Source organism: Adiantum capillus-veneris, chromosome 1 (assembly GCF_014529385.1).
Source record: "Adiantum capillus-veneris isolate H3 chromosome 1, ASM1452938v2, whole genome shotgun sequence".
Taxonomy (NCBI): domain Eukaryota; kingdom Viridiplantae; phylum Streptophyta; class Polypodiopsida; order Polypodiales; family Pteridaceae; genus Adiantum; species Adiantum capillus-veneris.
In genome coordinates, this window is record NC_140931.1 from 92135677 (window position 1) to 92160774 (window position 25098).

Below are 25098 nucleotides of genomic sequence, written 5' to 3' on the forward strand. Positions count from 1 at the left end.
ATACCCATCTCAGTCTGCTTTCCGGGTTTACAGAGGGAGTACCTACCACTTCTCTCCAAGATTGGCTCCGCCATCGAGACTGTCCTGGAGACACCTCGTACGCCAGCATCAGTAGCTACCAAGGCGGCTGGCATCCCCTCAGTTAGAGTTTTTGTCAAAGATACCCACACGCTCCCGAAGGTCATCCTTCTGCCTCGGGTGAGTGGGGGTTGGTTTAGACAGAGTGTGGAGTACTCGGGTCTCCCGAACCAGTGCTTCATTTGTAGACAGATGGGCCACCTAGCGAAGGCCTGTCCACAGAGGAGGCCACGACCTGCACCTCAGCCTCAGTCTCAGCCTACCAAGGCTGGGCCGCAGCCTCAGCCAGCGGCACGGCACACAGATTCAGAGCCACCCTCCGAGCCTGGGGCTCCAGTGGAGGAGGGGTGGCAGCAGGCCCGTGGCCGTCGACGCCAGGGGCCACAGCGACAGCCTGGCACTCAGAGTGGCCCTCAGGTGCCTACTCAGCAGCAGTGGGTTCCCACTAGGAACCACTTTGGTCCTCTTGAGCAGGAGGAGCCCCCTACGCCAGCCTCCACCTCCGCTTCACCCTCGCCAGCCGCCCCACCTTCAGAGTTCCCCTCCTCCTCCTCATCCTCCCCCCCGCCCTCTGCTCACGTCCACTCCCCACCTCGCCCCTCTACCTCTGTCGCCCCACCCCACTTTTCTTCCCCTCCCCCCCCCCCCCCCCCCTCCTGCTCCAGTACCACAGTCGACTCAGGAGACTGGTCCCTCGCCGGCAGCTAGGAGATCTCTTGGCAGCGCCTTTTCCACGAGTCGCCTAGCGAGAGAGGGTCAGCCCTTCTTGCGGCCCCCTCTACAGATTCAGACATCTTCCCTTGCAGCTATCCCTCGTGGTCTGACGAGCATTGACCTCCGACGCCGCTGGGATTTCTTCAACTACGGGTTCACTCGCTTTCTCGGCGATTCCGCAGCAGACCACAAGGCAGCCTACTTCAGGGTCCATGCTTTGTTCCTCGCCGCTAGGGGGACAGAGGCCTTGGACTCAGCAGTTGGTTTCTCCTTCCCCCTCTGTGGTAGGACCGAGACAGAGTGGTCCCTTGACTCAGTGGTGGAATGGTTGCATACACAGGTTCTCGAGTTCTCTCACCACATGGGAGAACTTGGAGTTACAGATTTGCTGCAGACTTTGTGGCCACTGGCCAAGTTTGCGGTGACACCCCCAGACTCAGCAGGATGTAGGCACATTGTGGTGTACTTTTTTGCTGATACGCACTGTTTGCCTTGCTATGTATACATTCATGAGGACTCCTGGACAGAGGAGGTTGCTTTACGCACGGCTCGCTCTACTTGGGCTTGGGCTAGGCACTCACTGCAGTCTCGCCTATCTAGAGGACGCTCAGATGCGGATTACTCCCCATCCAAGCCAGCCTCGAAGATAGCCCATCTTGCTGCTGCGGCAACATCTGTTCTCTCTCGCTCCCCATGAGGATCGTCTTATGGAACGTGCAGGGATTAGGTGGGCCCCAGTTTCAGCGACAGCGGGGCCGATTGCGTCAAGAGCTTCAGCGTTGCCTTGTGGGGGGAGAGATTGATCTCCTTATGCTTCAGGAGCACCATCTGTCTGAGAGCCACATTCGGCGATGTGGTCAGATTTTGCGTGGACGATATGATACCTTTTGGTCAGCTGCTTTTGGACCTGGAGGCATCCAAGGTGGGGTATGTATGACTATTGCAGACTCATTGCAGCAGGCCATTGTGGGCAGAGGGATTATTGTGCCAGGCAGGGCTCAGTGGATTACTATGCAGGTTCAGGGTGGCCTTGTGGGCTTCCTGAACATCTATGCGCCCAATGTGGCGAGTGCTCGTGCAGAGTTTTGGTCACAGATTGTTGAGTCTTTGCCACAGGCTGACCATTGGTGTGTAGGAGGGGACTTCAACATGTTGGAGGACCCTTCTGACGGGATCGGAGGCAGCCATGCTGCTGTGCATGGAGTCGAGTTAGCAGCTTGGGAGAGGTTGTGTATGACTTTGAGGGTCTCGGATACAAGGCAGCATTCTGGCTTTGTGAGGCCTCCAGAGAGTCTTGCCTTCTCTAGATCGGACCGCAGAATGGGAGGAGTGAATCTATCGCGGATAGATCGCTTCTACACTAGTGACCACTTCAGTGACTTGGGGGGATCAGTGGGCATCCTGGCAGGGACATCCTTCTCGGACCATGCACCAGTGATTCTCACAGTGGCAGACAGGCAAAGGATGGGAGCACGATGCTTCGCATCCCAGAGCGGGTCTTGTTGGACTCAGCACTCAGAGAGAGGGTAGAGGCTCTCTGGACAGAGGGCATGGACAACCAGGCTCTACCTGCAGACAGAGAGGCCTTAGGCCTAGCTCAGCTTAGCCACTTTTTTCTCCAGGAGTCTCTGGCTCGACGAGCTGCAGCAAGAGAGGAGGAGCAGTGTCTCAGACAAGGCATTGCTTCACTACAGAGGATGCAGGAGCAGCATTCAGACAGTCCATGGTTGGAGGAGCAGTTACAGCATGCTCGATAGCAGCTTGCTTGCACAGAGGAGAGGCGTCATGAGTTTGCCTTTCACCGACAGGCATCTCAGTGGACTCAGGTGGGTGATAGAGTGACAGGTGCTTTCTTTGAGACAGTGGGACCTCGGCACTCGCATGCCAAGGTCAATCAGTTGAGGAGTCCCGATGGGTCAGTTGTTTGTGAGCCCGAGGATATGCGTGCAGTTGCTACTGACTTTTACCGTGAGTTACTGTCGGCTGAGCCCCAGTCAGAGCGGCAGGATGCATGCAGGGAGCAGGTTTGGGCACAGATGCCTTGTCTTGTGACTGAGGAGATGCGCCAGAGGCTAGAGATGCCTCTTCAGCTTGAGGAGCTGCACACAGCTCTTAGGGCCCTCCCTCGTGGTAGCTGTCCAGGTGAGGATTGGCTGACTCCCAGCTTCTTCTTGGAGTACTCGGACCTGCTTGGCCCAAATCTTTGTAGTGCCTTTCAGTACATTCTGCACACAGGAGTGATGCCGGATAGCATGAGTGAGGGCCTGATTTACCTCATTCCAAAGGAGGGTGGCTCCTTGGATGAGATTCGACAGTGGCGCCCCATCACCATCCTCAACTCAGCCTACAAAATTCTTGCCAAGGCTCTGAGTTTGAGGATTCAGCCACTTTTGGAGAGCCTTATACATGAGACTCAGACAGGTTTTGTCAAGGAACGCAGTATCCTTCACAACATCTTCACTTTCTGGGAGGCTTCTGCCCTGGCACGGCTCCGTGGGGAGGACCTTGTGATTCTTCTTCTCGATTTTGAGAAGGCATACGACAGAGTTGACTGGGACTTTCTAGAGGGCACCCTACGCAGGATGGGCTTCTCAGATGCTTGGATCAGAGGGGTGTCAGCTTTGTACAGACAAGCTCACAGTCAGGTGCTTTTGGCAGGAGGTAGAGGTGAGCGCTTCATGCTCACACGATTGGTCAGACAGGGTTGTCCTCTTGCCCCCTTTCTCTTTCTCTTCTATGCGGAGGCGATGAGCAGATTTTTGGTGTCACAGCAGGTTGGTCTGAGGGGCTTAGCACTCCCTATACGGGGGGATGAGCTTCTGGACGCTGAGTTTGCCGACGACTCAGCCTTGTACTTAGAGGGCCAGGAGGCCAATCTACACAGATGTGAGCAGGCTTTGGAGACCTTCTGTTGTGCATCGGGTGCACTGATCAACTGGAGAAAGACAATGGCTTTCTCGGTTGGCAGTGCTCCTGTGCCAGATTGGATGCCAGGAGAGGGTTTCAGGTGGATTCCCCCAGGGACTGCAGTTCGGTACTTGGGTTGTCAGGTTGGTTTGGACTTGTCCCCTGAGCTGCAGATTGCTCCTCTTCTCATGTCCATCATGAGAAAGCTGTTACATTGGAGCTCAGCACGACTTTCACGACTTTCACTGGCTGGTAGAGCAGTAGTTGCCAACCAGGTGTTGTTGGCGACTATGTGGTACATCACTTCTTGCTAGATCTTCTCGAGTTCTTGTATCAGTCAGGTTGAGAGGCTGATCAGGAACATCCTTTGGTCAGGTCGTGACACTCAGATTGACCGAGCCAAGGTGGCTTGGTCGGTCATCACACTTCCTTGTTCTCAGGGAGGGCTTGGGATCATTGATCCAGCACAGCAGATCAGAGCCCTTCTTGGGAAGTTCGTCGTCAGAGGACTTCTTCCAGGCGAGGAGCCCTGGAAGGAGTTCTTGCTGCAGAGGCTTCGTGCCAGGGTGCCTCAATCAGGAGACCCTTGACAACCTTCGACCAGATGGATCTTTACAGAGTTGCGCCGAGTTGGTTTGAGCAGGAGACTGGAGGACCGCTTCGCTGTGAGTTTGCTTCGATCTTGGGAGCTCTTACGGCGTGGCCTAGAGCAGAGACAGCCGACGTGCACGGAGGAGCGCCTACGGCAACCCCTCGTCTAGAACCCCATGGTTAGCACTCAGAGAGGCCACTTGGTTGGGAGTCGGCCTCATGTTTCTTGGGGTCCCATGGCAGCAGGTCCAGCGCGCTCTCTAGGTGACTGGCTAGAGTTCACAGGTTTGTCAGAGGAGGTGCAGGGTTTACCTACAGGGCATGAGAGGGGTGCAGAGTATGTGTCAGGACATCTCAGAGTCAGTTCCAGCTGAGTGGCTCACGCCTCTCGAGCCAGTAGCACCCCGGTGGATGGGAGCCTTCACACGACTAGAGGTTCTCATTTCAGTCAGGGCCTGCTCAGAGACTGTCCCAGCCCTATTCTTCGAGCTTCAGGGTGGGGGACGATTACAGCAAGTTGCAGTAGAGGCCCCGCAGGTAGCAGAGTGTTATTTCCAGAGGATCCGAGTTGCGGGCATCTGTGGGAGGACTTGCGTCATAGACCCTGACCCAGCAGCTCTTGAGACTGGACACTTGAGGCTATGGGCTTGGGAGTGTTGTCCACTGGCACGAGTACAGTGGGATCCTGGTGAGTGGCTATGGAGGGACCCCTCCTCTTCTGCAGACCGCCCAGGAGTCCCCTTCTTTTAGTACACTGTTCGGCTTGGACGTCATATACTTGCAGCACAGAGAGAGGCCCGCCCCGCTGCAGCACGTCATTGGCAGGAGGAGGGCCTCAGTCGAGTTCTTGGCAGACTTTTGGAAGAGGCTGTGGGACTCCAGACAGCCGAGGCGCGTCACTTTGTTTCAGTGGTTGGTTGCACACAGAGCCACGGCAGTAGGGAGTTGGCTTGTGCATTGTGGTCTCTCGGCCGCATGTGCAGCCTGTGACCAGTTGGTGGAGAGTCAACGTCATTGTCTTTGGGACTGTCCCTCGGCCCAGCAGGTGTGGCTCCGAGTTCTTCGGCTGATGCCTGCTCTCTCCACGGCTCGACAGTACACTTGGGGGGCAGCGGCCTGGTCCACACTCACCGGCCCGGCACTTCAGTTTGAGCTATCTTCCACCAACAGGATGATAGTGATGCAGGGGGGGCGACCTACACTCCAGCATGCTACAGAGCTTACTCCACAGGAGTGGTGCAGTGAGAGAGAGGAGTATTGGAGCTCATCAGTGGCCTGACACTTTGGTTCATCTGGCGGGTCCGCTGTTTCCGCATCTTTGAGGCTCGCCCTCTGCCACTAGCATAGACTGTTCGTGACTTTTGGCTAGAGCTGATCCATACTCTCAGAGGACAGCTTGAGGGACTACAGGGTAGCTCCGACCGCATGCAGGAGCGCCGCGAGGCTTTCCTTCGACTCTGGCGCCCTGGGCCTTTCTACACCATAGTCCAGGGGGTGCTCAGATGGCACTACTGTCCACCTGTGTGGCTCTTCCCTCCTCCCATCTCTTGATTTAGCCTCATTGTATATATGCTGTTTTTTCATTGGGAGAGTCTCCCCATCATGCTTGTTGTAGCCCTCTCTTACAGAGGTGGATGTAGCCCTAAGGGCAGTTTTCATTAACTAATAGAAGGATCTCTTTCTCGGAAAAAAAACATATATATATATAATATCTAACAAACCCAAATGATTTTCTTATATTAAACTGATCATTTAATGTGGGAGAATAAACAGGAATAAGGGTTAGAATATAGAAATGTGCTTACAAATCTATCTCAACATGGGGCCAATGGTAAAGGGGTCCAAATGAGAGACGGTTTGTCAAAGAGCAAGGCTAGCTAATGGAGCTTAAAGACCTTAGGGTTAACTTCATTAAAGACCTCTAAAGGTTCATGTTAAAAGTCCTTTGACCTTCGGCAAGCTAGGGCTGAGCTTGAGGTGGGAACCCAGCCTAAGCTTGAGATGATTATTGTGCTTGCTGACTAAGGTGCTTGAGGTGCTTAATGACTAAGGTGCTAAGGTGCTTGAGGGGGTAAGGTACTCAAAATTCAATGCATATCCCTACACAAGGGGAGGCGAGCCCTATTTTAGGGGCTAGAGAGAGAGCGCATACACCCTCACACAAGACATCCTTGGTAAAAAGAAAGCAGCAGGGACACTTGTCGACCTCCTCTTCATGTTGCCTTCATAGTGTGCCTAAAGCCTATTGGTTAACCTCCCAAGGGGTCCAATGATAATTTAGTTAATTTAATTAATTATCTATGCATTTATCAAGTTCTCTCTCTCAAGGGGAAAGCGGGACACTTGTCCCAAGGCTATCCTTGTTGCTTGATATGCACTAAGCCTCTGATTGGCTAAGCTTGAGGAGGTCCAATCATGTGCAAGATAGTGCTAGAAGAGGGGGTTGACCAAAGAAAGAAGAGGGCTAGCTTGGGGGTATACTCTCCCCCCCCCCCCCCTCACACACACACACACTTTCATTGTATGAAGTGCAAAGTGCAAGAGCTCCATCTCCTTCTCCAAGCTAGTAGAGAAGTTGAGAGCCTACACCAACACTCTTGGCTATGGAATACAAATCCAACCAAGAGCCATGCTTCAATGCTTAAGCTTGCCATCTTCTCCATCTTCATTACTATGCTATTATGTATGCAAGCAAGAAGAGTGATGATAAGTGAGGAACTATTTCTTTCTCCTATGAATGTTTCTTCTTCCACTTCCCTACCCTCATTCCCCGCTAGCTCTCTCCACCTTTGAAGGTGTTTGAGGCCTTGGGACTGAGGGTGGGGATAGATAATGTTTTTTACAAAGTCTTGTTATGCTCGTGATGTATGAAGCTTTCCATCTTCATTGCATCACCTAGGTCACAAGGAACACAAAGATTGTATTGTACCAAGTCTCTCTTGATGGGAGAATCTATAATACAAATGCCTATTGGAGGGGGGACCACGGCTCCACATAAATCCGATCCTCAACTATTGTCAAGTTCTCTAAACTCTCTCTCTTGCAAAAGTATTGTTCATGCCAAGTTAATTAAGTACTATGATTATGTTGCTACCGTCAATTAAGTTCATCCTCTATGTTCTCAAAGTACTCTCACAAAAATGCTCTCTTTAATTCTCCTAATTCCGCTATTCTCAAAGTTCATAGGCCATTTCCATTACATTGGTATCGGAGCTATTGGTTTCCCTTTTCTTGCTTAAGAAGAGAGGTCCTTAAGTTGTCCATGAAAGGTTGGGCATGTTTATTGCAATAGGGTAAGTGGGACAGGGATCTATTATCTTGGTTGAGAAGGACTTAGTTCGAGGTACACCGTTGGGAACTACAGTCTTAATAATGGAGCCTCTTGGGGCTTGCCTTTGGCTTTACCATTATTGAGCTACAAGCAAGGTCAACAGGAACCATAATCAACTGAGCAATGTTAGACCCTCTCCACTAGTCTTTGCAATCAACAGTGTTTAGCCCACGGGTGTGGCTCCTTGAGAACCGATTTTCAAAGGTAAAGAAGAGTAGCAACTAAGGTTTTTGAGGGTACCAAAGCACAAAGTAATCTATACATAAGTTTAGCATGGCTGACAATAACCAAGAGAGTAGAATGAACATTGATAACTTTGATTTTGCGCATGAAGGTGCTAATGATGATGCTCCCATGTTTGTCAATTATCTTGTTACTAGGTTGCAGCAAGCTATGGACAACCCTGCTTTGCAAGCCGAAGTTACTTAACAACTTCATGCTTATGGGATTTCCCTTTCTATCCAAGAGGAGAGAGAGCTTAGGAGGCCTCTTGATGAGACCCAAAAGAAGACTCTCTCCCATACGAGAGAAAGAATCGAAAGAACAAGAAAGTAATGAATCCCTAAGTTCCTCTGAAGATGTGGCTCCACGAAGACGGCGGTCTAGACGGTCGCCAACTCCTCCTAAGAGGAAACGGTCAACCCAAAGTCCTCCTCCTCGTTACTCCGAAAAGGAAGAGAGGAAAAAAAGGAAGAAAAGGGCTCCCCTTGACATTTCAAGCCACCGTTTTTCTCAAAACCAGTGCTATGCAGTGGTGGAAGTCTATAGCTACCAAGCCGCACACTCCAAGGACTTGGCAAGCTTTCAAGAAAATTTTTGCCCGAAGTTATCTCCCCTCTGACATCTTCCTTCAGAGTACAGCTTCTTGCAGAGTGGGGTATCCTGAACACTTGCCACAAAAACCCCAACAGATTACAACTTGAAATTTTTTGACATCTCTTAGTAGAGGTCTCTTCTCAAACCGATAACCTTGGAGGATTAATGTGATTGCTATATCTTGGGACTATCTTCATTGCTACAAGAACATTGTCTATCTAAAAGCTTATGGACCATGTTGCGGTCGGTTACAACCTTATAAAAGAAAGCTAACACTAATTTTTGTGCAAGTTCGAGGATGGAAAGCCAGTCGTCTTTTTGAGCTCGACTGATATCGAGAATGCTTTTTGAGTTTGATTTAACAGTTTTTTGAATTTTGTTTGAGAACTTGTTTGGTGATTCTGTTTGAAATTTGTTTGAAATGGATAACCTGTTTAAAACCTGTCTTGGTGCCGATTTTAATTGTTTAGACTCTGGTTTTAATACTAGTTTCAATGATTGGTGATTTACTCCCAGGTGGAGTATTGTTATTTGAGAATGCTTGCACATACAAATGGCCCTGACCCTTGTGGTTATTTACGTGGGGAGTATCAAGAAGTCTGAGTAGTGGTTACTCTCAACACCTCTAAACGATGCAGGTTGGGGCGTTTGGTTTTAGAAGGCTTCTATATCTCATGGCTCGGACAATTAAACTTGCAAATTATGAACAAGGAATTTTTGACATGTGTCAAACTCGCAGGCAACAAGCAATGCATGCAAGCGAGGAGTGCAATAGGCACAGAGTTGAGTAGTGATGATGAGCCGTGTGTAGTGCCATAGGCTGCCAAATGGGATTGCCAGCAGAGCTGCCTGAGGGAAGTGATGACGAGTCTCGCACCCAGTGAGGGCTTGCGTGTTCGAGAGCATCGCAATGTCTCCAATCAACTAGCATGCAGTAGCTTGAGAACAATGCTCGATGCTCAGATAGAGAGCGGCCGGGAGTAGAGAACCTTTTACTTCAAGGAAAATCACAAATGGTCGAGGCAAGCCTTGCTGCCTTGGGCTTGGCGACTTGCGAGATGCGTCCTCTTCAAGTTCTTGATGAGATTTGTCGACGGTTGTGCAAGCGGTGTGGCTAATAGCACCAAGAACAATAACACTTGTGGGAGATGATGTGTTGAGTTGATTAGGCAGCACGATCTGCAAGACTCGAGAGCCCTAGGTGGATGTCGCCAGTAGGTGAAGACGACAACAGCTAGTATGCAATGAACCGAGGCACTGATTGTGCAAGCCAATGGACAACATCCAGTTCTTGAGGTTTGTTGGCAGCACGTATTGGTGAGGCCAGCAGATTTGGTAGCGCAACACCACTTGGGGACGACGGTGCTAGAGCCTTGATCCGAGGCGATCAAGATAATGCAGGTGTTAGCTGAGCCTTCAGATTTGTGAGCAGGTGTGCGCACAATGGTGTCCGAGCACTGAGCAGGTGAGACTGGGGAAGTAATTGGAGGACGCTGCTGGCGAAGTGGCCTGAGGATGATGCCGGCCGGCCCTTTGAAGGGAAGCCACATGAGTTGGGGTCGATGGTTAGCTCTATTGCAAGGATAATGCTTGAAGATACACACACACACACACACACACACACACACACACACACACACACAGAGCGGACGTGAAAGAAAAAAGACTTTATTAAATAAAAAGACAAAACCAAGACACTTTGCTGTAAATCTCACTTTTCTATGCCACTTATCATGCGTACAATGAGATACCTAAAAAAGAAGACAAGAAAGATATTTACAACAAAAAAAAATGTTTTTATTAATCAAAAGAAAGCTAATAATAGATAAGTAAACCTTACATTGCGCTCTAATACCACTTGTAAGGCTTGGTTATGACGGGTAGTAATTAGTTGCATTCATATTTAAGTTAATGCGCTAATTAAAAATGACGTAAACAATTCAAGTGCAAGATAATACAAAATTCGTAGATTGATAAGATCATTATTTGTACAATGCTTCTCTATTTATAGATGGAGTAATACATGCAAGCAGTGGTGGTGGTGGAAGATGCTAATGCATCCACATAGGTAGCTAGGTGTAATGTGCATGAGGAGCTTTAGGACAAGTGTCTGCTCCATGTGGCATACTAGGTGTAGGCATTTTCCACTAAAATGTGAGACTAGCACCATAAGGGGTTGTTCACATAGGCGTAGGATGGAAGTAGGTTTAAAGGTGTTACTCACACACGATTTAGTGGGAAACGTGCCACATGGAGCAGACACTTGTCCTAAAGCTCCTCATGCACATTAAACATAGCTACCTGTGTGGATGCATTAGCATTAGCCACCTCCACTACTTACATACATTACTCCATCTATAAATAAAGAAGCATTGTACAAATAATTATCCCATCTATCAACCTACTTATTTTGTGTTATTTTGTACTTTGCTTGCTTACGTCATTTTAATTCCCCTTATTCTTCATCTTCCTTTTCTTCTGACAAAAGCTATCGCTATTCCCCTAGAGAATACAAGAGGGGAGGACATCGCAAATCTTACCCTGCATGGCGAAGGTCCCAAAAAGCTCAAGAAATTCAAAGAGGGAGAAAAGAGTATATCTTTTCTCACCTATGATGGCACCTTTGGTGCTATCGACAAAGTATTGGCCTTCATCCATGTAAGGTGCAGCGGAATGAATGTTTGAACTTTGCTCAAGATGAGTACTCCGAACTGTGCTCAAGGTTCCTTTTGTTCTTATGGAAGGGAGAGCCTTCCATTCTTAATGAGAGAGTGCAATGGATGCAAACAAAGTGAATGGACACTGTGCGTGAAAGTGTATGAGAGTGAGAGACAGACAGAGAAGAGAGATACGACACCAGAGACGTGGTAAAACCCTCCTCCGAAGGCCCCACTCTCATCCACGAGAGTGGCCTACTTATGATTGCACAAACTGGTACAAACTGAATGCATGTGACTAATGCAAGTCTAGGCTGTGTCGGCGATGACGACGGTGATGGCGAGACCGACCTAAGGGCTGAAATCTGCAATCTTCTATCTGCTGTCCCAAAAACGCTATGGGCTGAAATCTGCTGTTGTCGAAAACACTGATTTTGCTGGTCTTTAGGGCTGAAAATCTGCATCTACTTTAGGGCTGAATCTACAGTTCTTCATTGCTGAAAATCGCCATGGTTAATCTCGAAACGCTAGGTTTGCTGAAGCTTTTGCTGGCGATGATCTTCTTGCTGAAAACGCTAGGCTGAGGCTGTGGATGGCGATGAGTATCTGATGCAAAAACGCTACGGAAGGGGGTCTTTGGCTTGGAGGAGAAAATTGCCACCAAGGTCTTGCTGAGAAGTTTCTGTTGAGCACTGGTGCTCCCGCTGCCTCTTCTGCCAATTATTGCTAGCCTAGGTTTGCTTATATACAAACTTACTCAATTTGCCCTACCTACTTTTCAACAAAAGTCACTTAAAAATAATAAGTAAAAATGTCAAAAATAGGTAAAATAGGCTAAATGCACTGAAAATTTCCCTTGAAGGATTCTGATGGGAATGCTTATGATCATGCTGTGTGCAACTAGAGGATATACATCTACACCAAGTGACTGGGCATGCACGGTCTACGAATAGACTCACAAAAGTACCAGTACCATCTAAATCTAAACTGACTGGACTGACTGAACCCTTGTCGTGTTGTAGCTTGTCCACGGACACATAGGGTTGGATGTGTCACATGACATCCCCTCCTTTTCAAAGTGAGGTACTGATACCGAACTGTATGGCATCGAGGAAGATCGCCAATAGCATCCGGAATCCTGGAAGGGACTCTCCGTCGGCCCACTCTAATGTGTGGTCGCGCGATACTTGAACTTCATAAAGGTCTGCAATGCCTTCTTCTTTAGGCTGCACCGAAAGCGACACAAAGTCTCTTGTGGCTCCTTCGATGCTTCAACTTCGTCGAGAGTCATGCTTCTTTCTTCTTCAAGAATCTCCATGGCTGAAAATTCCTGAAACCACTTCCAATACAAAAACATGAACATACCTATTCCATGTAAAGTGAGTGGAAAAAATCTGGTCTTTCTCAAAGACTGTGCATGCAATGTAGATGATCAAAGAGACGGAGTGCCAAACCGTTCACCACACACACGCAAACAATGAGATCGAATCTTTCTCTTATGATCTAAAGCAATCAACTGTGGCAATTTTACAACGGAAATGGCGATGCTTGGCGTTCATACTTTCATGTGCTCTTTCTACAAATGTGTCATGCCAAGGAAGAGACATGGAATGTGACTTCCTTGAATGTATACTTTTCAGCTTTTCATGAAAATCCGCATACATTCGTGCTCATTCATGAGTGAAACGTGCTGCAAGAATGACAGAAAAAGGCAACGGATCGCCATCGTCGCGACTTGAAATTGAAGGAGGATGATTGGGTGCTCTTACGTTTTGAGAAGGCACGCCTGAGAAAGAAAAAGGGAAAGGAGAGGCTTTTTCCAAAGCTTAGTATGCGATACTACGGACCTTTCCAGATCTCTGAAAAGATAAATGATGTCTCCTTCCGACTAAAACTGCCTGATACTTGGAGTATTCACAATCCATTTTATGTGAGTCTCTTGAAACCTTTCAAAGGGGATGTGCCTGATGATGGGGAGCCTGCCTTCCGACTGAAACTGCTTGATACTTGGAGGATTCACAATGCATTTCATGTGAGTCTCTTGAAACCTTTCAAAGGGGATGTGCCTGATGATGGGAAGCATGATGAGCAACCCGAAGTGGAAGAAAACGAGGAGATCCTTGTTCCTGAACAGATTTTGGCACATAAGGATACGAAGAATAAAGGTAAAGTCCAAAGGCGGTTCTTGGTTAAGTTCAAGAACTATCCTGCATTGAATGCGAAGTGGATGGAGGAGGAGGACCTAGCAGATACTCCTCAGATTGTGAAACTTTACCTCGAGGCTTTTGGTTTAGCATAGTCTACTCCAAATGGAACCCAAAATTCAGCTTGGCCGGAGATCTGGTGCAGTGGGATGCACAAGAGGGGAGTTACTCCGCTCCTTTGTCAACAGATGCCTTGATTTTGATACTAGAGTCACTGATGTCTCTTTGAGCTTGAGGGATACTGAAAGCTGGCAGTATTCTGCTGTATGACTTTATGAAATGGAATCCCTGAATATGATATTGATTTGTTCTTGAGTTGTTTTTAAGTGCAAGAACTGATAGATGAAATGACTGCAGCATTTTGGTCTAATTGATCTCGAATAGACATGGTTGCAATAGGGGTTAGTCAATCGGACATCGATGAGGTCCCGATTGAATCTAGATGCGATTGCTAGCTACATTGCCGATAAATCATGGTCTAAGATCCGAATGAATGTTGAATGTCATGTGATGTCTAGTGATGTCATGTGATGTGACTGTCGATTAGTACATGTGCTAGATGTGTGTTCCTAGTACATAGGTACTAACAGCCAGTGTCTGCTAAGACGGTTTATGGCCTCTGTCTGTTTTGCCGGCGTAATCGAGGGCGATTACAATGCTATCAAGAGGGGGGTATGTCACAAAGTGATGACGTGTCTGCCCGAGAGCCGAAACCCTAACTGCTGCTAAAAACCCTAATTCTGGAAACCCTAACCCTAAAACCTGCAAACCCTAAAATCTGCCAAAAACCCTAACCCTAACCCTAAAACCTGGCAAAAACCCTAACCCTAACCCTAATGGCAGCATGGCAGAATCCCGAAATTTGCGCAGGCATGATGACATGGCAGAATCCCGCTTTTTGCGGCGCCAAATAAGGAGATTTCAAGAAATTGCATGGCCAGCTTTTTGCTCTATGCAATTATAGAGAGAGAGAGAGAGAGAGAGAGAGAGAGAGAGAGAGAGAGAGAGAGAGAGAGAGAGAGAGAGAGAGAGGAACTTTGCTTTATTTTTTATAAGCTCCAGAGAGCTTGAGACAGAAAAAGAACCATTGCTTTATTTTTAAGCTTTTGGGGCTCTGCTTTTGGCATCCCTTGTAAACATTAAATATGTGGATTGGACTCCCACTCTGCAGAGCATCTGGACACAGAGTCTGAGAGTGAGACCCAACCACTCTTGTACTTTGAATTGATTAATACAAAAGAAATACCGAAAGGGGCGCCAGTCTTTGGGGCCAATATCTCTAGGCACGGAACTCCGCCGGGCCAGTGCAAATCTATTGTGAACTGTGAACTTTTTTGAAGTGGTTATTTGGTGCTGTCGTGGTTGATTCTTGACTTGGAGTGTCCCCTCAGCAAGACCGGCAGAATCCCTAGCGTTTTCAGCCATCAAGACCAGCCTAGCGTTTTCAGCAATAGCAAATCAGCCCTGGCGTTAACATATCACAAAGTTCAGCCTAGCGTTTTTGCAATTGTAGATCATCATCAGCATTTTGCAGATTCCCGGCGATAGAATCAGCCCTAGCATCAGTGTTTTCAGTTTTCAGCACTTAGACTCCGCAAATACAGCCCCTAACCTTGCAGATCTCACCTTTCTACAGCAGATCCTCGCCACACAGTCAGATCAGCCAACGTTTTCAGTTTCAACCCGCTGTTCGCAGATTTCAGCATCTGCGTTTTCAGCACATCGTCGTCGCGTCGTCGCCATCGCCGTCCTCGCCGACATAGTCAAAATTAAGCAATTAGCAGATTTGCAGATTTCAGCCCCTAGCGTTTTCAGTTTTCAGCCCCTCTCATTGCCGTCATCATTGTAGTCGGCAAGTCCATTGCATCTAGACCATTGTACCAGATTTGTGTAATCAATAGCATAGACCTCTCTCGCCATAGAGAGTGGGGCCCTTGGAGGAGGGTTTTACAACATTCTAGTGTCGTATTCTTCTCTCTCTATCTCTCAGTCTCAATACCTTCATTCACAGTGTCATTCACTTTGTTTGTGATCGTTTGCACTCTCTCACTAAAGGAATGGAAGGCTCTCCCTTCCGTAAGTAAAAGGAACCCTTGAGCACAGTTCGAAGCACTCATCTTGAGCAAAGTTCAACATTCACTTCCGCTGCACCTTACACTGACGCAAAATTACGAAGTCTTTCGATGAAGACTCTTAAATACACGACAACTTTCAAGGAAGCACTCACCTTCTGCAAGGTGGATTCCACGTATGCTGTGCACATGTACTGTTGGGATTACATGAGGATTACCGTTAGGCCTTAATCAAAGACAAAGCCCCGACTAACATCAAGGATCTTGTGGCAAAAGCTAAGACGTTCCATTTAATAAATGGAGCGAACTATGAGAAGAAAAGAAGTTCAGACCACCAATCCGACGAGGGCACTTTGAGGAAGCGACCTTGATTCCAGCAAAGGTCCAAATCCCTATCGAGACCCTCTCAGGAGACGAAGAAGAAATCTAGGAATGGTGCGGTTGTTGATGTAGTAAAGAAGGGGGCTTGCTTCGAGTGTGGCCAAACGGGCCACTGTAACAAGCTTAGACACTCCAAGCGAGAAATCAATAGCAACACACAAACAGAAACTTCAAAATCATTGAACTTTAATAAAGAGAGAGAGAGAGAGAGAGAGAGAGAGAGAGAGAGAGAGAGAATCGACGCGGCCCGACGTAGTTCCGTGCCCAGAGGTATTGGCCCCAAAGTCTAGCGCCCCTTTCGGTATTTCTTTATCATTTATCATTGCAAAATACAACTCCAGAGAGACCTCTCCTCTCAGACTCTCTGTCCAGATGCTCTACAAAGTGAGGCCCCAACAGTACAAGGGAGGCCCAAAAGCAGAGTCCCAAAAGCAATCAGTTCAAAAGCATTTTCACCCAAAAGCTCTGGTCCTCATAAGCTAGCGTTGGAGATTTCCAAAAGCAGCCATTGTAATTTGCAGAAATCCGTACAGCCTGCCACGTGGCCTTGTAGCGCAATTCATGAAAACTCCGTACGGCTCTGCCATGTCAACATACGTATGATCTGCCACGTCAGCACGTCAGCGCATTTTACGAAAATCCCTTTCAGGGTTCAAGCTTCTATTTTTTAGGGTTCTGGGCCCCACGGTCCGTGCCTCATAAGTTCTTCACGCTAGTCTGCTCCGTTTCTCTCCTTAACTTGGCCATTTCTCAGCCAAATGGTCATGCCACGTCATCACTTTGTGACAGCCAGCAAATCAAAGATTGTTGTCACAAACTGCTGACGTGTCAAGCCTTGAAGAATGGAGCCAACTTGCAAATCATGGCTGAGGGGCCTAAACCCTAAGTGAAGAGGCAGAAGCAGCAGAAGATTAACCCGGATTTCACGCTGCCTTGCTGACATGGCAGACTGTAGGGAATCCTGTGAATTGCGCTGACATGATGATGTGTCACGTGTCAAGACTATACGGATTTCCGCGATTTGCGCTGACTGCTGACGTGGCAGTTGTACGGATTTCCGTGATTTATGCTGGTACCTTTTGGGCATTGCTTTTGGACCAGATGCTTTTGAGTTTGAAGGCTTTTCACTGTAAACTGCTTTTGGGGCCTAGGGCCTTTAAATATGAGGCCATGGGCTCATTCTCTGGCATGCTTCCTGTAGAAGGTGCAGAGTCTGGAGTACCGGCTTGTACTATGTTGATGCAATATAAAGAAATACCAAAAGGGGCACCAAGGTTTGGGGCCAATACTCTATGGGGTGGATTTCCCCCACTCCGTGTAGCATGTCGTCTCTCTCTTTCACTTCAGTTGTTATTGAAGTGCTAAAAGTCTGTTCAGTCTGTTCTTTTCTATTGGCATGTGGTGCCCGACTTGTGACAATTGCCCCAAGAAGAAGCCAAAGAAACCGCAAGGTCGTCCTTCGATTCAAATTCACAAGATCTCAGATAACTCTGATGTATTCAAGTTGAAATCCATCACTTAGCGCACAATTCATGCACTAATTGTACTTTTAGCACCAAAGTGTTTGATAAGCACAATCTTCTCCGTTTCCCCGAGAACAATGGTCACGACGTGACCGTACTCCTTGATAATGGAAGCTCACACAATTTTCTTCTGGATGCAAAATTGGTGCAGAATCTACGCCTACAGATGTGGGACAATGACCATGAGTATTGCGTGAAGATGGCTCGTGGCGAGGATACGGATGCATGGAATGAGATGGTTCCAGATTTGACGCTCGAGCTAGCTGATTACAAAGAGAATCTGGATTTCCACATCATGCAAGCCATCCCAGAACCGACCCTCGAGAAAACTTTAATTGCTCACATCTTGGTCGTTTAGACTCCGATTGACAATCTGAAAAGATCGACATGTACCATAAATCGAGCACTTCAGTCTTAGCATCATCACATACACTTCAAGGCCTTGCCGTACTTGTCCACCTTGGCAGGGATATGCAAACCACCTCTATCTTCAAACTACAAAGGTTTTGGGATACTTATGTGCCAGTGTTTTCGTTTCGGAAGATTACTTTCAAAGACCAGATTGTGTGGTTTTGTTGTGGATTGCCAAAAGAGATTGGGGAGTATTGTCTAAACCAGAAGTCTGACTCTATTGAGAGACTTATGGGACATGCTAAGCAAGGATTTGGAATGCATGCCGGCTCATTGACTTATCCTACGGACAGGATAGTATCCACTTCAACATGGCAAGAGTCTACCAGTAAAGAGAATGAATCAGGGGAACCATGACAGCTGATCACAAGATTCTAGAGCAGTAAGAGAATCAAATGGTACCACATCCGAGGGTTCTGACGAATTAAAGGAACCAGATGCAAGTTCATCAAAAGATTCCGGAGAAGAAAGGGGATCAGATGATAGCGCGTCTCAGGGTTTCGATGATTGAGACTGACGTGCCAATGGACAAGGGAGGCTAGCAAAGCTACCCACAATTCCCAGGGCACAAAGAAAGAAAGGAAAGGGAATCAGTTCGTAGATCAAAGAATTCCCAAGATCCAAGTGAGGTGCCAGTGGATAGGGAGCCTGAGGAGCAACCTGAGTGGAAGAGACTGAGGAATTCTTGTTTCAGAACAAATACTGGCTCACATGGAAAGAAAAGTGAAAGGTAAAGTGATACGGTTGTTCTTAGTTTAAGAACTATTCGGCATTGCAAAGTCTTGCAAAGGCGGCCTATTTCTAAAGAGGAGTCCCACTTTCTAACTTACGATACCCCGTCCAATGGGGCCCAAGTGACACAAAAGACAATAAATAAAGCTGGACTCACACACACACATAGAAGATAGCGTAAAAACTCATGACATGACAGTTGTACGGACAACCCGGAATTCACGCTGGCTACTGACGTGGCAAATTGTATGGATTTCTGCAATTCGCGCTGCAGCATGCTGATGTGGCAAGTGTATGGATTTTTGTCATTTATGTTGGGCAACTTTTGAGAGCCAGCTTTTGAGCTTGAATCTTTTCATGTAACTGCTTTTCATAGGCCAAGGGCCTTTAAATATGTGCCATGGACTCATTCTCTGGCACGCTTCCAGGTGAAGGTGCAGAGCATGGAGTTCCGGCTTGTATCGAGTTGAAGCAATATAAAGAAATACCAAAAGGGGCGCCAAGGTTTGGTACCATCGCTCTCTCGGGGTGGAACTCCGCCAATCCCTGTCTCGTGTGTCGTGCACTCTTTATCTCTTTCAGTTCAATTGTTATTTGAAGTGCTTAAAATTGTTCAATCTATTCTTTTCCGTTGGCACTTGGTGCCTGTTCTCGTGACAGTGGTATCAAAGCTTCAAGCATGTGCTTTCTGAAAGCACAACGGTCCTACCAAAGAGCAGACAAAGCAAGAATCTTCGTGCTGGGAATTTTGTTAAAGAACCTTCGTGTCTCGACTTCGGACTTATCAGCCATTTCCACCCTTACTCCATCGCGCACCGGACGCGCTCCCGTCTTCATTGCTCTGATTTACAGGGCATAAGCCATAAAGATCACTTGCAAGAGAAGGATCAAAGATTTTTCGAGCCTCAGAGGCAATGTCATGCAGTGGTGGATGTCTATAGCTACCAAGCCGCACACTCCAAGGACTTGGCAAGCTTTCAAGAAAATTTTTGGCTGAAGTTACATGCTTTTTGGCATCTTCCTTCAGAGTGCAGATTCTGGCAAAGTGGGGTATCCTGAAATGTTTGCCACAGAAACCCTAGCAGATTACAACTTGTAGTTTTGGGACATCTTTTATCAGGTGTCTCTTCTTGAACCAATAACCTTGAAAGTCCAATATGATTGCTATATCTTGGGGCTACCATCACTGCCACAAGTACACTGTCTGTTAAGACCTGTTTCGACTATTCAAGAGCTTATGGACCATGTTGCGGTCAGCTACAAATTTATGGAAGAAATCTAACCCCAATTTTGGTGCAGGTTTCATAACGGAAGCCCTATCGACTTTTGAGCTTGACTGACGTCAATAATGCTTTCTCAATTTGAATTAGCAGTTTTCTTAATTTTGTTTGAGAAATTGTTTGGCGATCCTGTTTGGAATTTGTTTGAAATGAACAGTATCTGTTTTAAACTTGTCTTGGTGTGGATTTAAATTGTTTTAATTCAGGTTTTATTACTGGTTTCAATGCTTGGTGATTTACTCCCGGGTAAAGTAGTGACAAATGCTATTTTGGTATTGTCTGAACCTCGCAACAACGCAGGCAGGATGTCTGGGGAGCGTTTCGTTGTATGCTAAAAAACCTCCGAATGACGAAGACGGGATGTTTGGGGAGCATTTTGTTGTATGTTGGAAAACCTCCGAACTACGCAGGCTATGATCTGAGGAGCGTTTGGTTGCATGCTTGAACCTCCAAGCGACGCACGTTGCAGTCTGGGGAGCGTTTGGTTGTAACGATCCTCTAAACTTATGGCCTGGGCCTTTTCAGGTTATTTGCGGAGGAAGTGACGAGGTACTCGTTGAGTAGCTTCATACCGGACTGTCTGTCTTGGGGGAGTGCTCCACAACGATGTTCGGTGTGTCTTCGACACTTGACGCCTATCCCGATAGCGTCTAAGCTAGATCTCCTCTCTTGTAAACGGGACATAACACCTGCTCTCTCTCATCTGCACCATTGCAGCCCGTTGCCAACACTTGCCCCTCTTTGCCTTTTTGGTGCAACAGCCCACTGAGAGGGGGGGAGGGAGGGGGGGGAGACTCTCTCTCTCTCTCTCTCTCTCTCTCTCTCTCTCTCTCTCTCTCTCCACTTAGACTACCTCTCAAGGCTAGAGACTAAATTTGAAGAGGAGCTCATGTGCCCAACTGCTCATACTGTTTCCAGGAGCTGTACCAGCTGCGCAATGCAGAGAAGAGGCGTAATTGCACCGGTGCCGCTAGTGGTAGTGGTTTACATCCATCTTCTGCTTCCACTTTTGACATGTATCAAAGCCCTGGTGTTGATACAGTACTTCAGTATGTGTTGGATCTCATCTTAAACCAGACGCTAGGCTGATTGGAGGGCTTATTTCCAGCCAGTAGTAGGGCTAAGCTGCTTGTGGCTGTGTTCTCATCTAGAGACATCCTCTCATTTGCGTTTTTGCGACCGTGTAGAGGGGCTGGTGGAGATCTTCTTTGATTTTGTCACAAAAGTTCCCTTGTCGATAATTTTTTCAGCCAAGATCTGTCTTGGAGTTTGTGGCTCTTTGACATAGTAACAGAGATCCCATTTTAATCAGGTCATGAAGTTCAAGTTACGGCTTGTTTCTGCGCTTGTCTCACAAGTTTGAGAGAGGTTTGACAACTAGATTTTTTGCCAATCCAATTAGGATGAACTTGATGTATGTTGTTCGCAGATGAAGTGCTTGTGTAGTGTCTACGGAGAAGAGATTCATTGCTGATTTTGCATCAGATCATTTGGAAGGCCTTGCATGCCAGGATCATATCCGCTACCTCTGGAAAGGAACACACATTCCTCTGGCTTACCCACCTACCTGAGGTGGTTTCTCTCATATGGATCATGCCCGGCTTGTACCGCTGGCTTGATGTGTTACTTGCCATCTTGGTTCTGCTCAAGACTATATCTCATACGGTTTGCAAAGGGCTCCCAGATTTGGTCCATGACTCTCCGTATAATTCTTCCTTATTTGAAGGGTTGTGAGCCATTTAAGGGGAGTTAGCAGCCATCAAGCACCACTATATATTGGGTAACGGCACACCTATTTGTCATAGATTGTTTTGGGTCGTAACCCCCTCTTTGTCTCTTTCTCCTTAGCGTTTTTTTCTCTCATCAACATTATAACACTCATTGGAAGTACTCTCCATCTTTGCATTTTTGGTCCAGTAGCCTACCGGCTTCCCTTAACGACTCTCTCCTTCTCGTGTAGGTTCCAATCTATTCCATTGAGGTGGTTTCCTTTCATGTGCAAAGATAGACCAGCCACGGTGGTGCAGATCCTGCGCACATTTTTCCCTCATGGTTATCCGTCACAGCCCCATATAAGATCTAATATTTCCTCTCTCCCCTCCACCTAGACAACCTCTCCCGACACTAGTGATCAGACACGTGTTTATCTACTCGTATTGTATTAGCTGTTCTTTCTTTTTTTTGAAAGGCTGATCACAAAGATTCCGAAAGGTGAACCAGCTGCCCGTTACAGATGACAGTTATCAATTGTTTCCATCCATCTTCCGCTGACTGTTAGGTGCAGCGGAATGAAAGTTTGCGCTTTGCTCAAGATGAGTGCTCCGAACTGTGCTCAAGGTTCCTTTTTTCTTATGGAAGGGAGATCCTTCCGTTCTTAGTGGAAAATGTTATGATCGCGAACAAAGTGAATGGACAATGTGCGTGCAAGTGTATGAGACTGAGAGATAGAGAGAGAAGAGAGATACGACACCAGAGACGTTGTAAAACCCTCCTCCAAAGGCCCCACTCTCGTCGACGAGAGTTTTCTACTTTTTGACTACACAAAGTGGTACAATGCGTATGCAATGGACTGATGCAACTTGGACTATGCCGATGACGACGACGGTGATGACGACAGCGACTTGATGGCTGAAATTTGTGGTCTTCTATCTGCTGAAATTCGGGACTGTTGGATGGATGAAAATGACTGTTTTGGCTGCGTTTTCTAAGGCTGAAAATGGGGGTGTATCTGCAACCGCTTAGGCTGAATCTGCTGCGTTTTTATATCTGCTGAAATCTGACTCTATGTCGGTGATGATGTCGATAACGACGGCGCGACGACGACGCGCTGAAAATGCAGATGCTGAAATCTGCATTTTCCGGGCTGAAACTGTAAACCTTGCGGAAACTGACCGTGCGGCGAGGAACTGCTACGGGAAGGTGAGATCTACGAGGTTCGGGACTTGATCTCCGATGTCTGATTGCTGAAAACTGAAAACGCTGATCCTAGGGCTGATTCTGTCACGATAGATTTACAAAACGCTGAGGTTGCTGGCAGATGCAAAAACGCTAGGGCTGAAAATGGAGTTTCTATCGCCGGGATTCTGCAAATGCAAAAACGCTAGGCTGATCTGCTGTGGTCTTGTCGCCGTGGCTCTGCCAATGCAAAACACTGGCTGATCTCCGGTGTCTTGTCCAAAAACGCTAGCCAAGATGCTGTGGAGCAAAAACGCTAGAAGCCTTTGGGGTCCTGCTGAGAAGGTGCCTGTTGAACGGTGCTCTTCCTGCCTCTTCTGCCATTTAGTGCTAACTTGGGTTTGCTTATATATTAACTTAGCAAAATTGCCCTACCTAATTTTGTTGGAAAGTCACTTAAAAATAATAAGTGAAAATACCAAAAATAGGGAAAATAGGCTAAATGCACTAGAAAATTCCCCTAACTGAATCTGATGGATTCTGAAGGGAATACTGATGATCATGCTGTGTGCAACCAGAGGATATGCATCTACACTCAGTGACTGGGCATGCACGGTCTACGAATAGACTCACAAAAGTGCAAGATCACTGCTAATCTAGACTTAACTAGACTGACTGAACCCTGATCATGCTGCAGCTTGTCCACGGACACATGGGGTTGGATGTGTCACATGACACTGACACTGACACTTTCGACACGCACACCGTTCAAGTCTTGTGTTTGTGAGCTAGGGATCTATTTTTTGGACCTTTTTCAAGCCTTCATCACCTAACGACCAAGGGTTGGTTCGCTCTTGGTGGGCAATGTTACAAAGAGCCATCTTGATGTCAAGGGATGTAACAAAGAGCTCGGATAGTATTAGAAAAACATATGCTTAGGACCATAGATAAGCATAAAAAAAAAGTACGTTGATGTACCTTTTCAAGAAAAGTTTTGGTTTGAAAAAGTCCAAACAAAATAGGATTCAACGGATGAATGCACGAAATTTGATAAAATGCAGACAGTGCATAATGAATACCTGGCAATTGCAACAATTCAAAATATAAGGTACATGACATAATGTTGTGTGGATAGATTGTTGTGGGTTATCTAACGACACTCCACATCAATTGCATGAATTGTCAAGCAGAGCACAAGCTATTCATAATTCAAGAATATGCCTGGGTTTCCTTACTTGTACAACTGTTTTGTTTGGTGATAGAGCTGAAAGCAGTAGGAATACTCCCCTCATTCTTCAACAAAATCTGCAACAAAAAGGGCATCTATTTAAATTATTAACTAAGCATCACGTTATAAATAATTCACTTACATATTCCAGTATTATATCACTTGGAAAAAAGTTTGCGAACCTTTTAAATTAATATCATAAACAATTTGCACTAATTCATTCTTAAAACAAAGACTAGTATGTGTGACTACCTAAGAGGTGACAAGCAAAGATAAGCAGTAGAATGGCACCAACCTTTTTGTGGGTTACAAGTCCTCCACGCTTAAGAGCTCCTTTCAAACTGGCTGATGGATAGCATGAGAACTTGAGAGAAGAACCCTTCAATCTAAGCTGAACTCTTGCTGGAAATGTAGCTGAAAATATCATTGCATCAATGGAGGTGACACATACCCCCCCCCCCCCCCCCCCCCCCCCCCCCCCCCCCCCCTCTCTCTCTCTCTCTCTCTCTCTCTCTCTCTCTCTCTCTCTCTCTCTCTCTAGCCAATCTCAGAGACAGATCACAGATTTCTTTAGAGCTGCCACTGGACACTCGGAGGAGTTACTACCACAGCACAGCTCGTCGTCTCACACCAGAGGCACACTGATCGACCGAGCGACTGAGCTGGGGAGATCCAGATGCCCATGACTACGGAGGACTACACAGCATCGGCGGAGGCTGCATCAGAGGATTCGGATCACTTTGGCTCGACATGCACGACGCCCGGTCAGACTACTGACCATGGAGGAGATTAATGAGATCCGCCAGCGACTGATGCTAGATCTCTCGTGATCTAGCTATCCCAGCTAGCTGCTTAGTTCACACCTAGTAGTTTAGGATTCCATAGTATTTTATTGTGACATTTGTCATTTCATTTTTGTCATCTTGTTACCTTGACTCTGACTTTGTATCAGATCCACCACATTGTAACTTTATGGTCTCATAGGTCACTTTGGCCTTTTGAAGACGTTAATATAACATTTCATTTCATTTCATTTTCATTTCTCTCTCTCTCGCTTTTCGAGAAAAGGGGCTGTAATTTGTGTACAAAAGAGACCTCTAGAGATGCTCAATGGCTTATCACCCAGAGGAAGTACAAAAGCCATGTAACAATGTGCACACTATGTAAACGTCAAGGTGGTCTGTACGATGGGTGTAAAATGAAGCATTGAGGAGGTGCATTATGCCATGTGATGTGGACATGATCCCGACTGAAAAGAACTGACAATTTCGCCTATGT

At 47.0% G+C, this 25098-nt stretch overlaps 1 protein-coding gene across 2 annotated transcripts in view; it reads right to left on the minus strand.

Moving 5' to 3' along the window:
- LOC147465184 (uncharacterized) overlaps positions 1–25098 on the minus strand; it is a 67353-nt gene that overhangs the window by 17723 nt on the left and 24532 nt on the right. The window contains exons 2-3 of one of the 2 annotated variants that reach the window (XM_086511263.1): positions 24116–24222; positions 23828–23897 (exon numbers count right to left, since the gene is read on the minus strand). In XM_086511263.1, coding sequence (XP_086367389.1) covers positions 23828–23897; positions 24116–24222 — 177 coding nt within the window. Of the gene's footprint in view, positions 1–23827; positions 23898–24115; positions 24235–25098 lie in introns of both variants that reach the window. The other variant, XM_086511254.1, reaches the window with a different exon arrangement.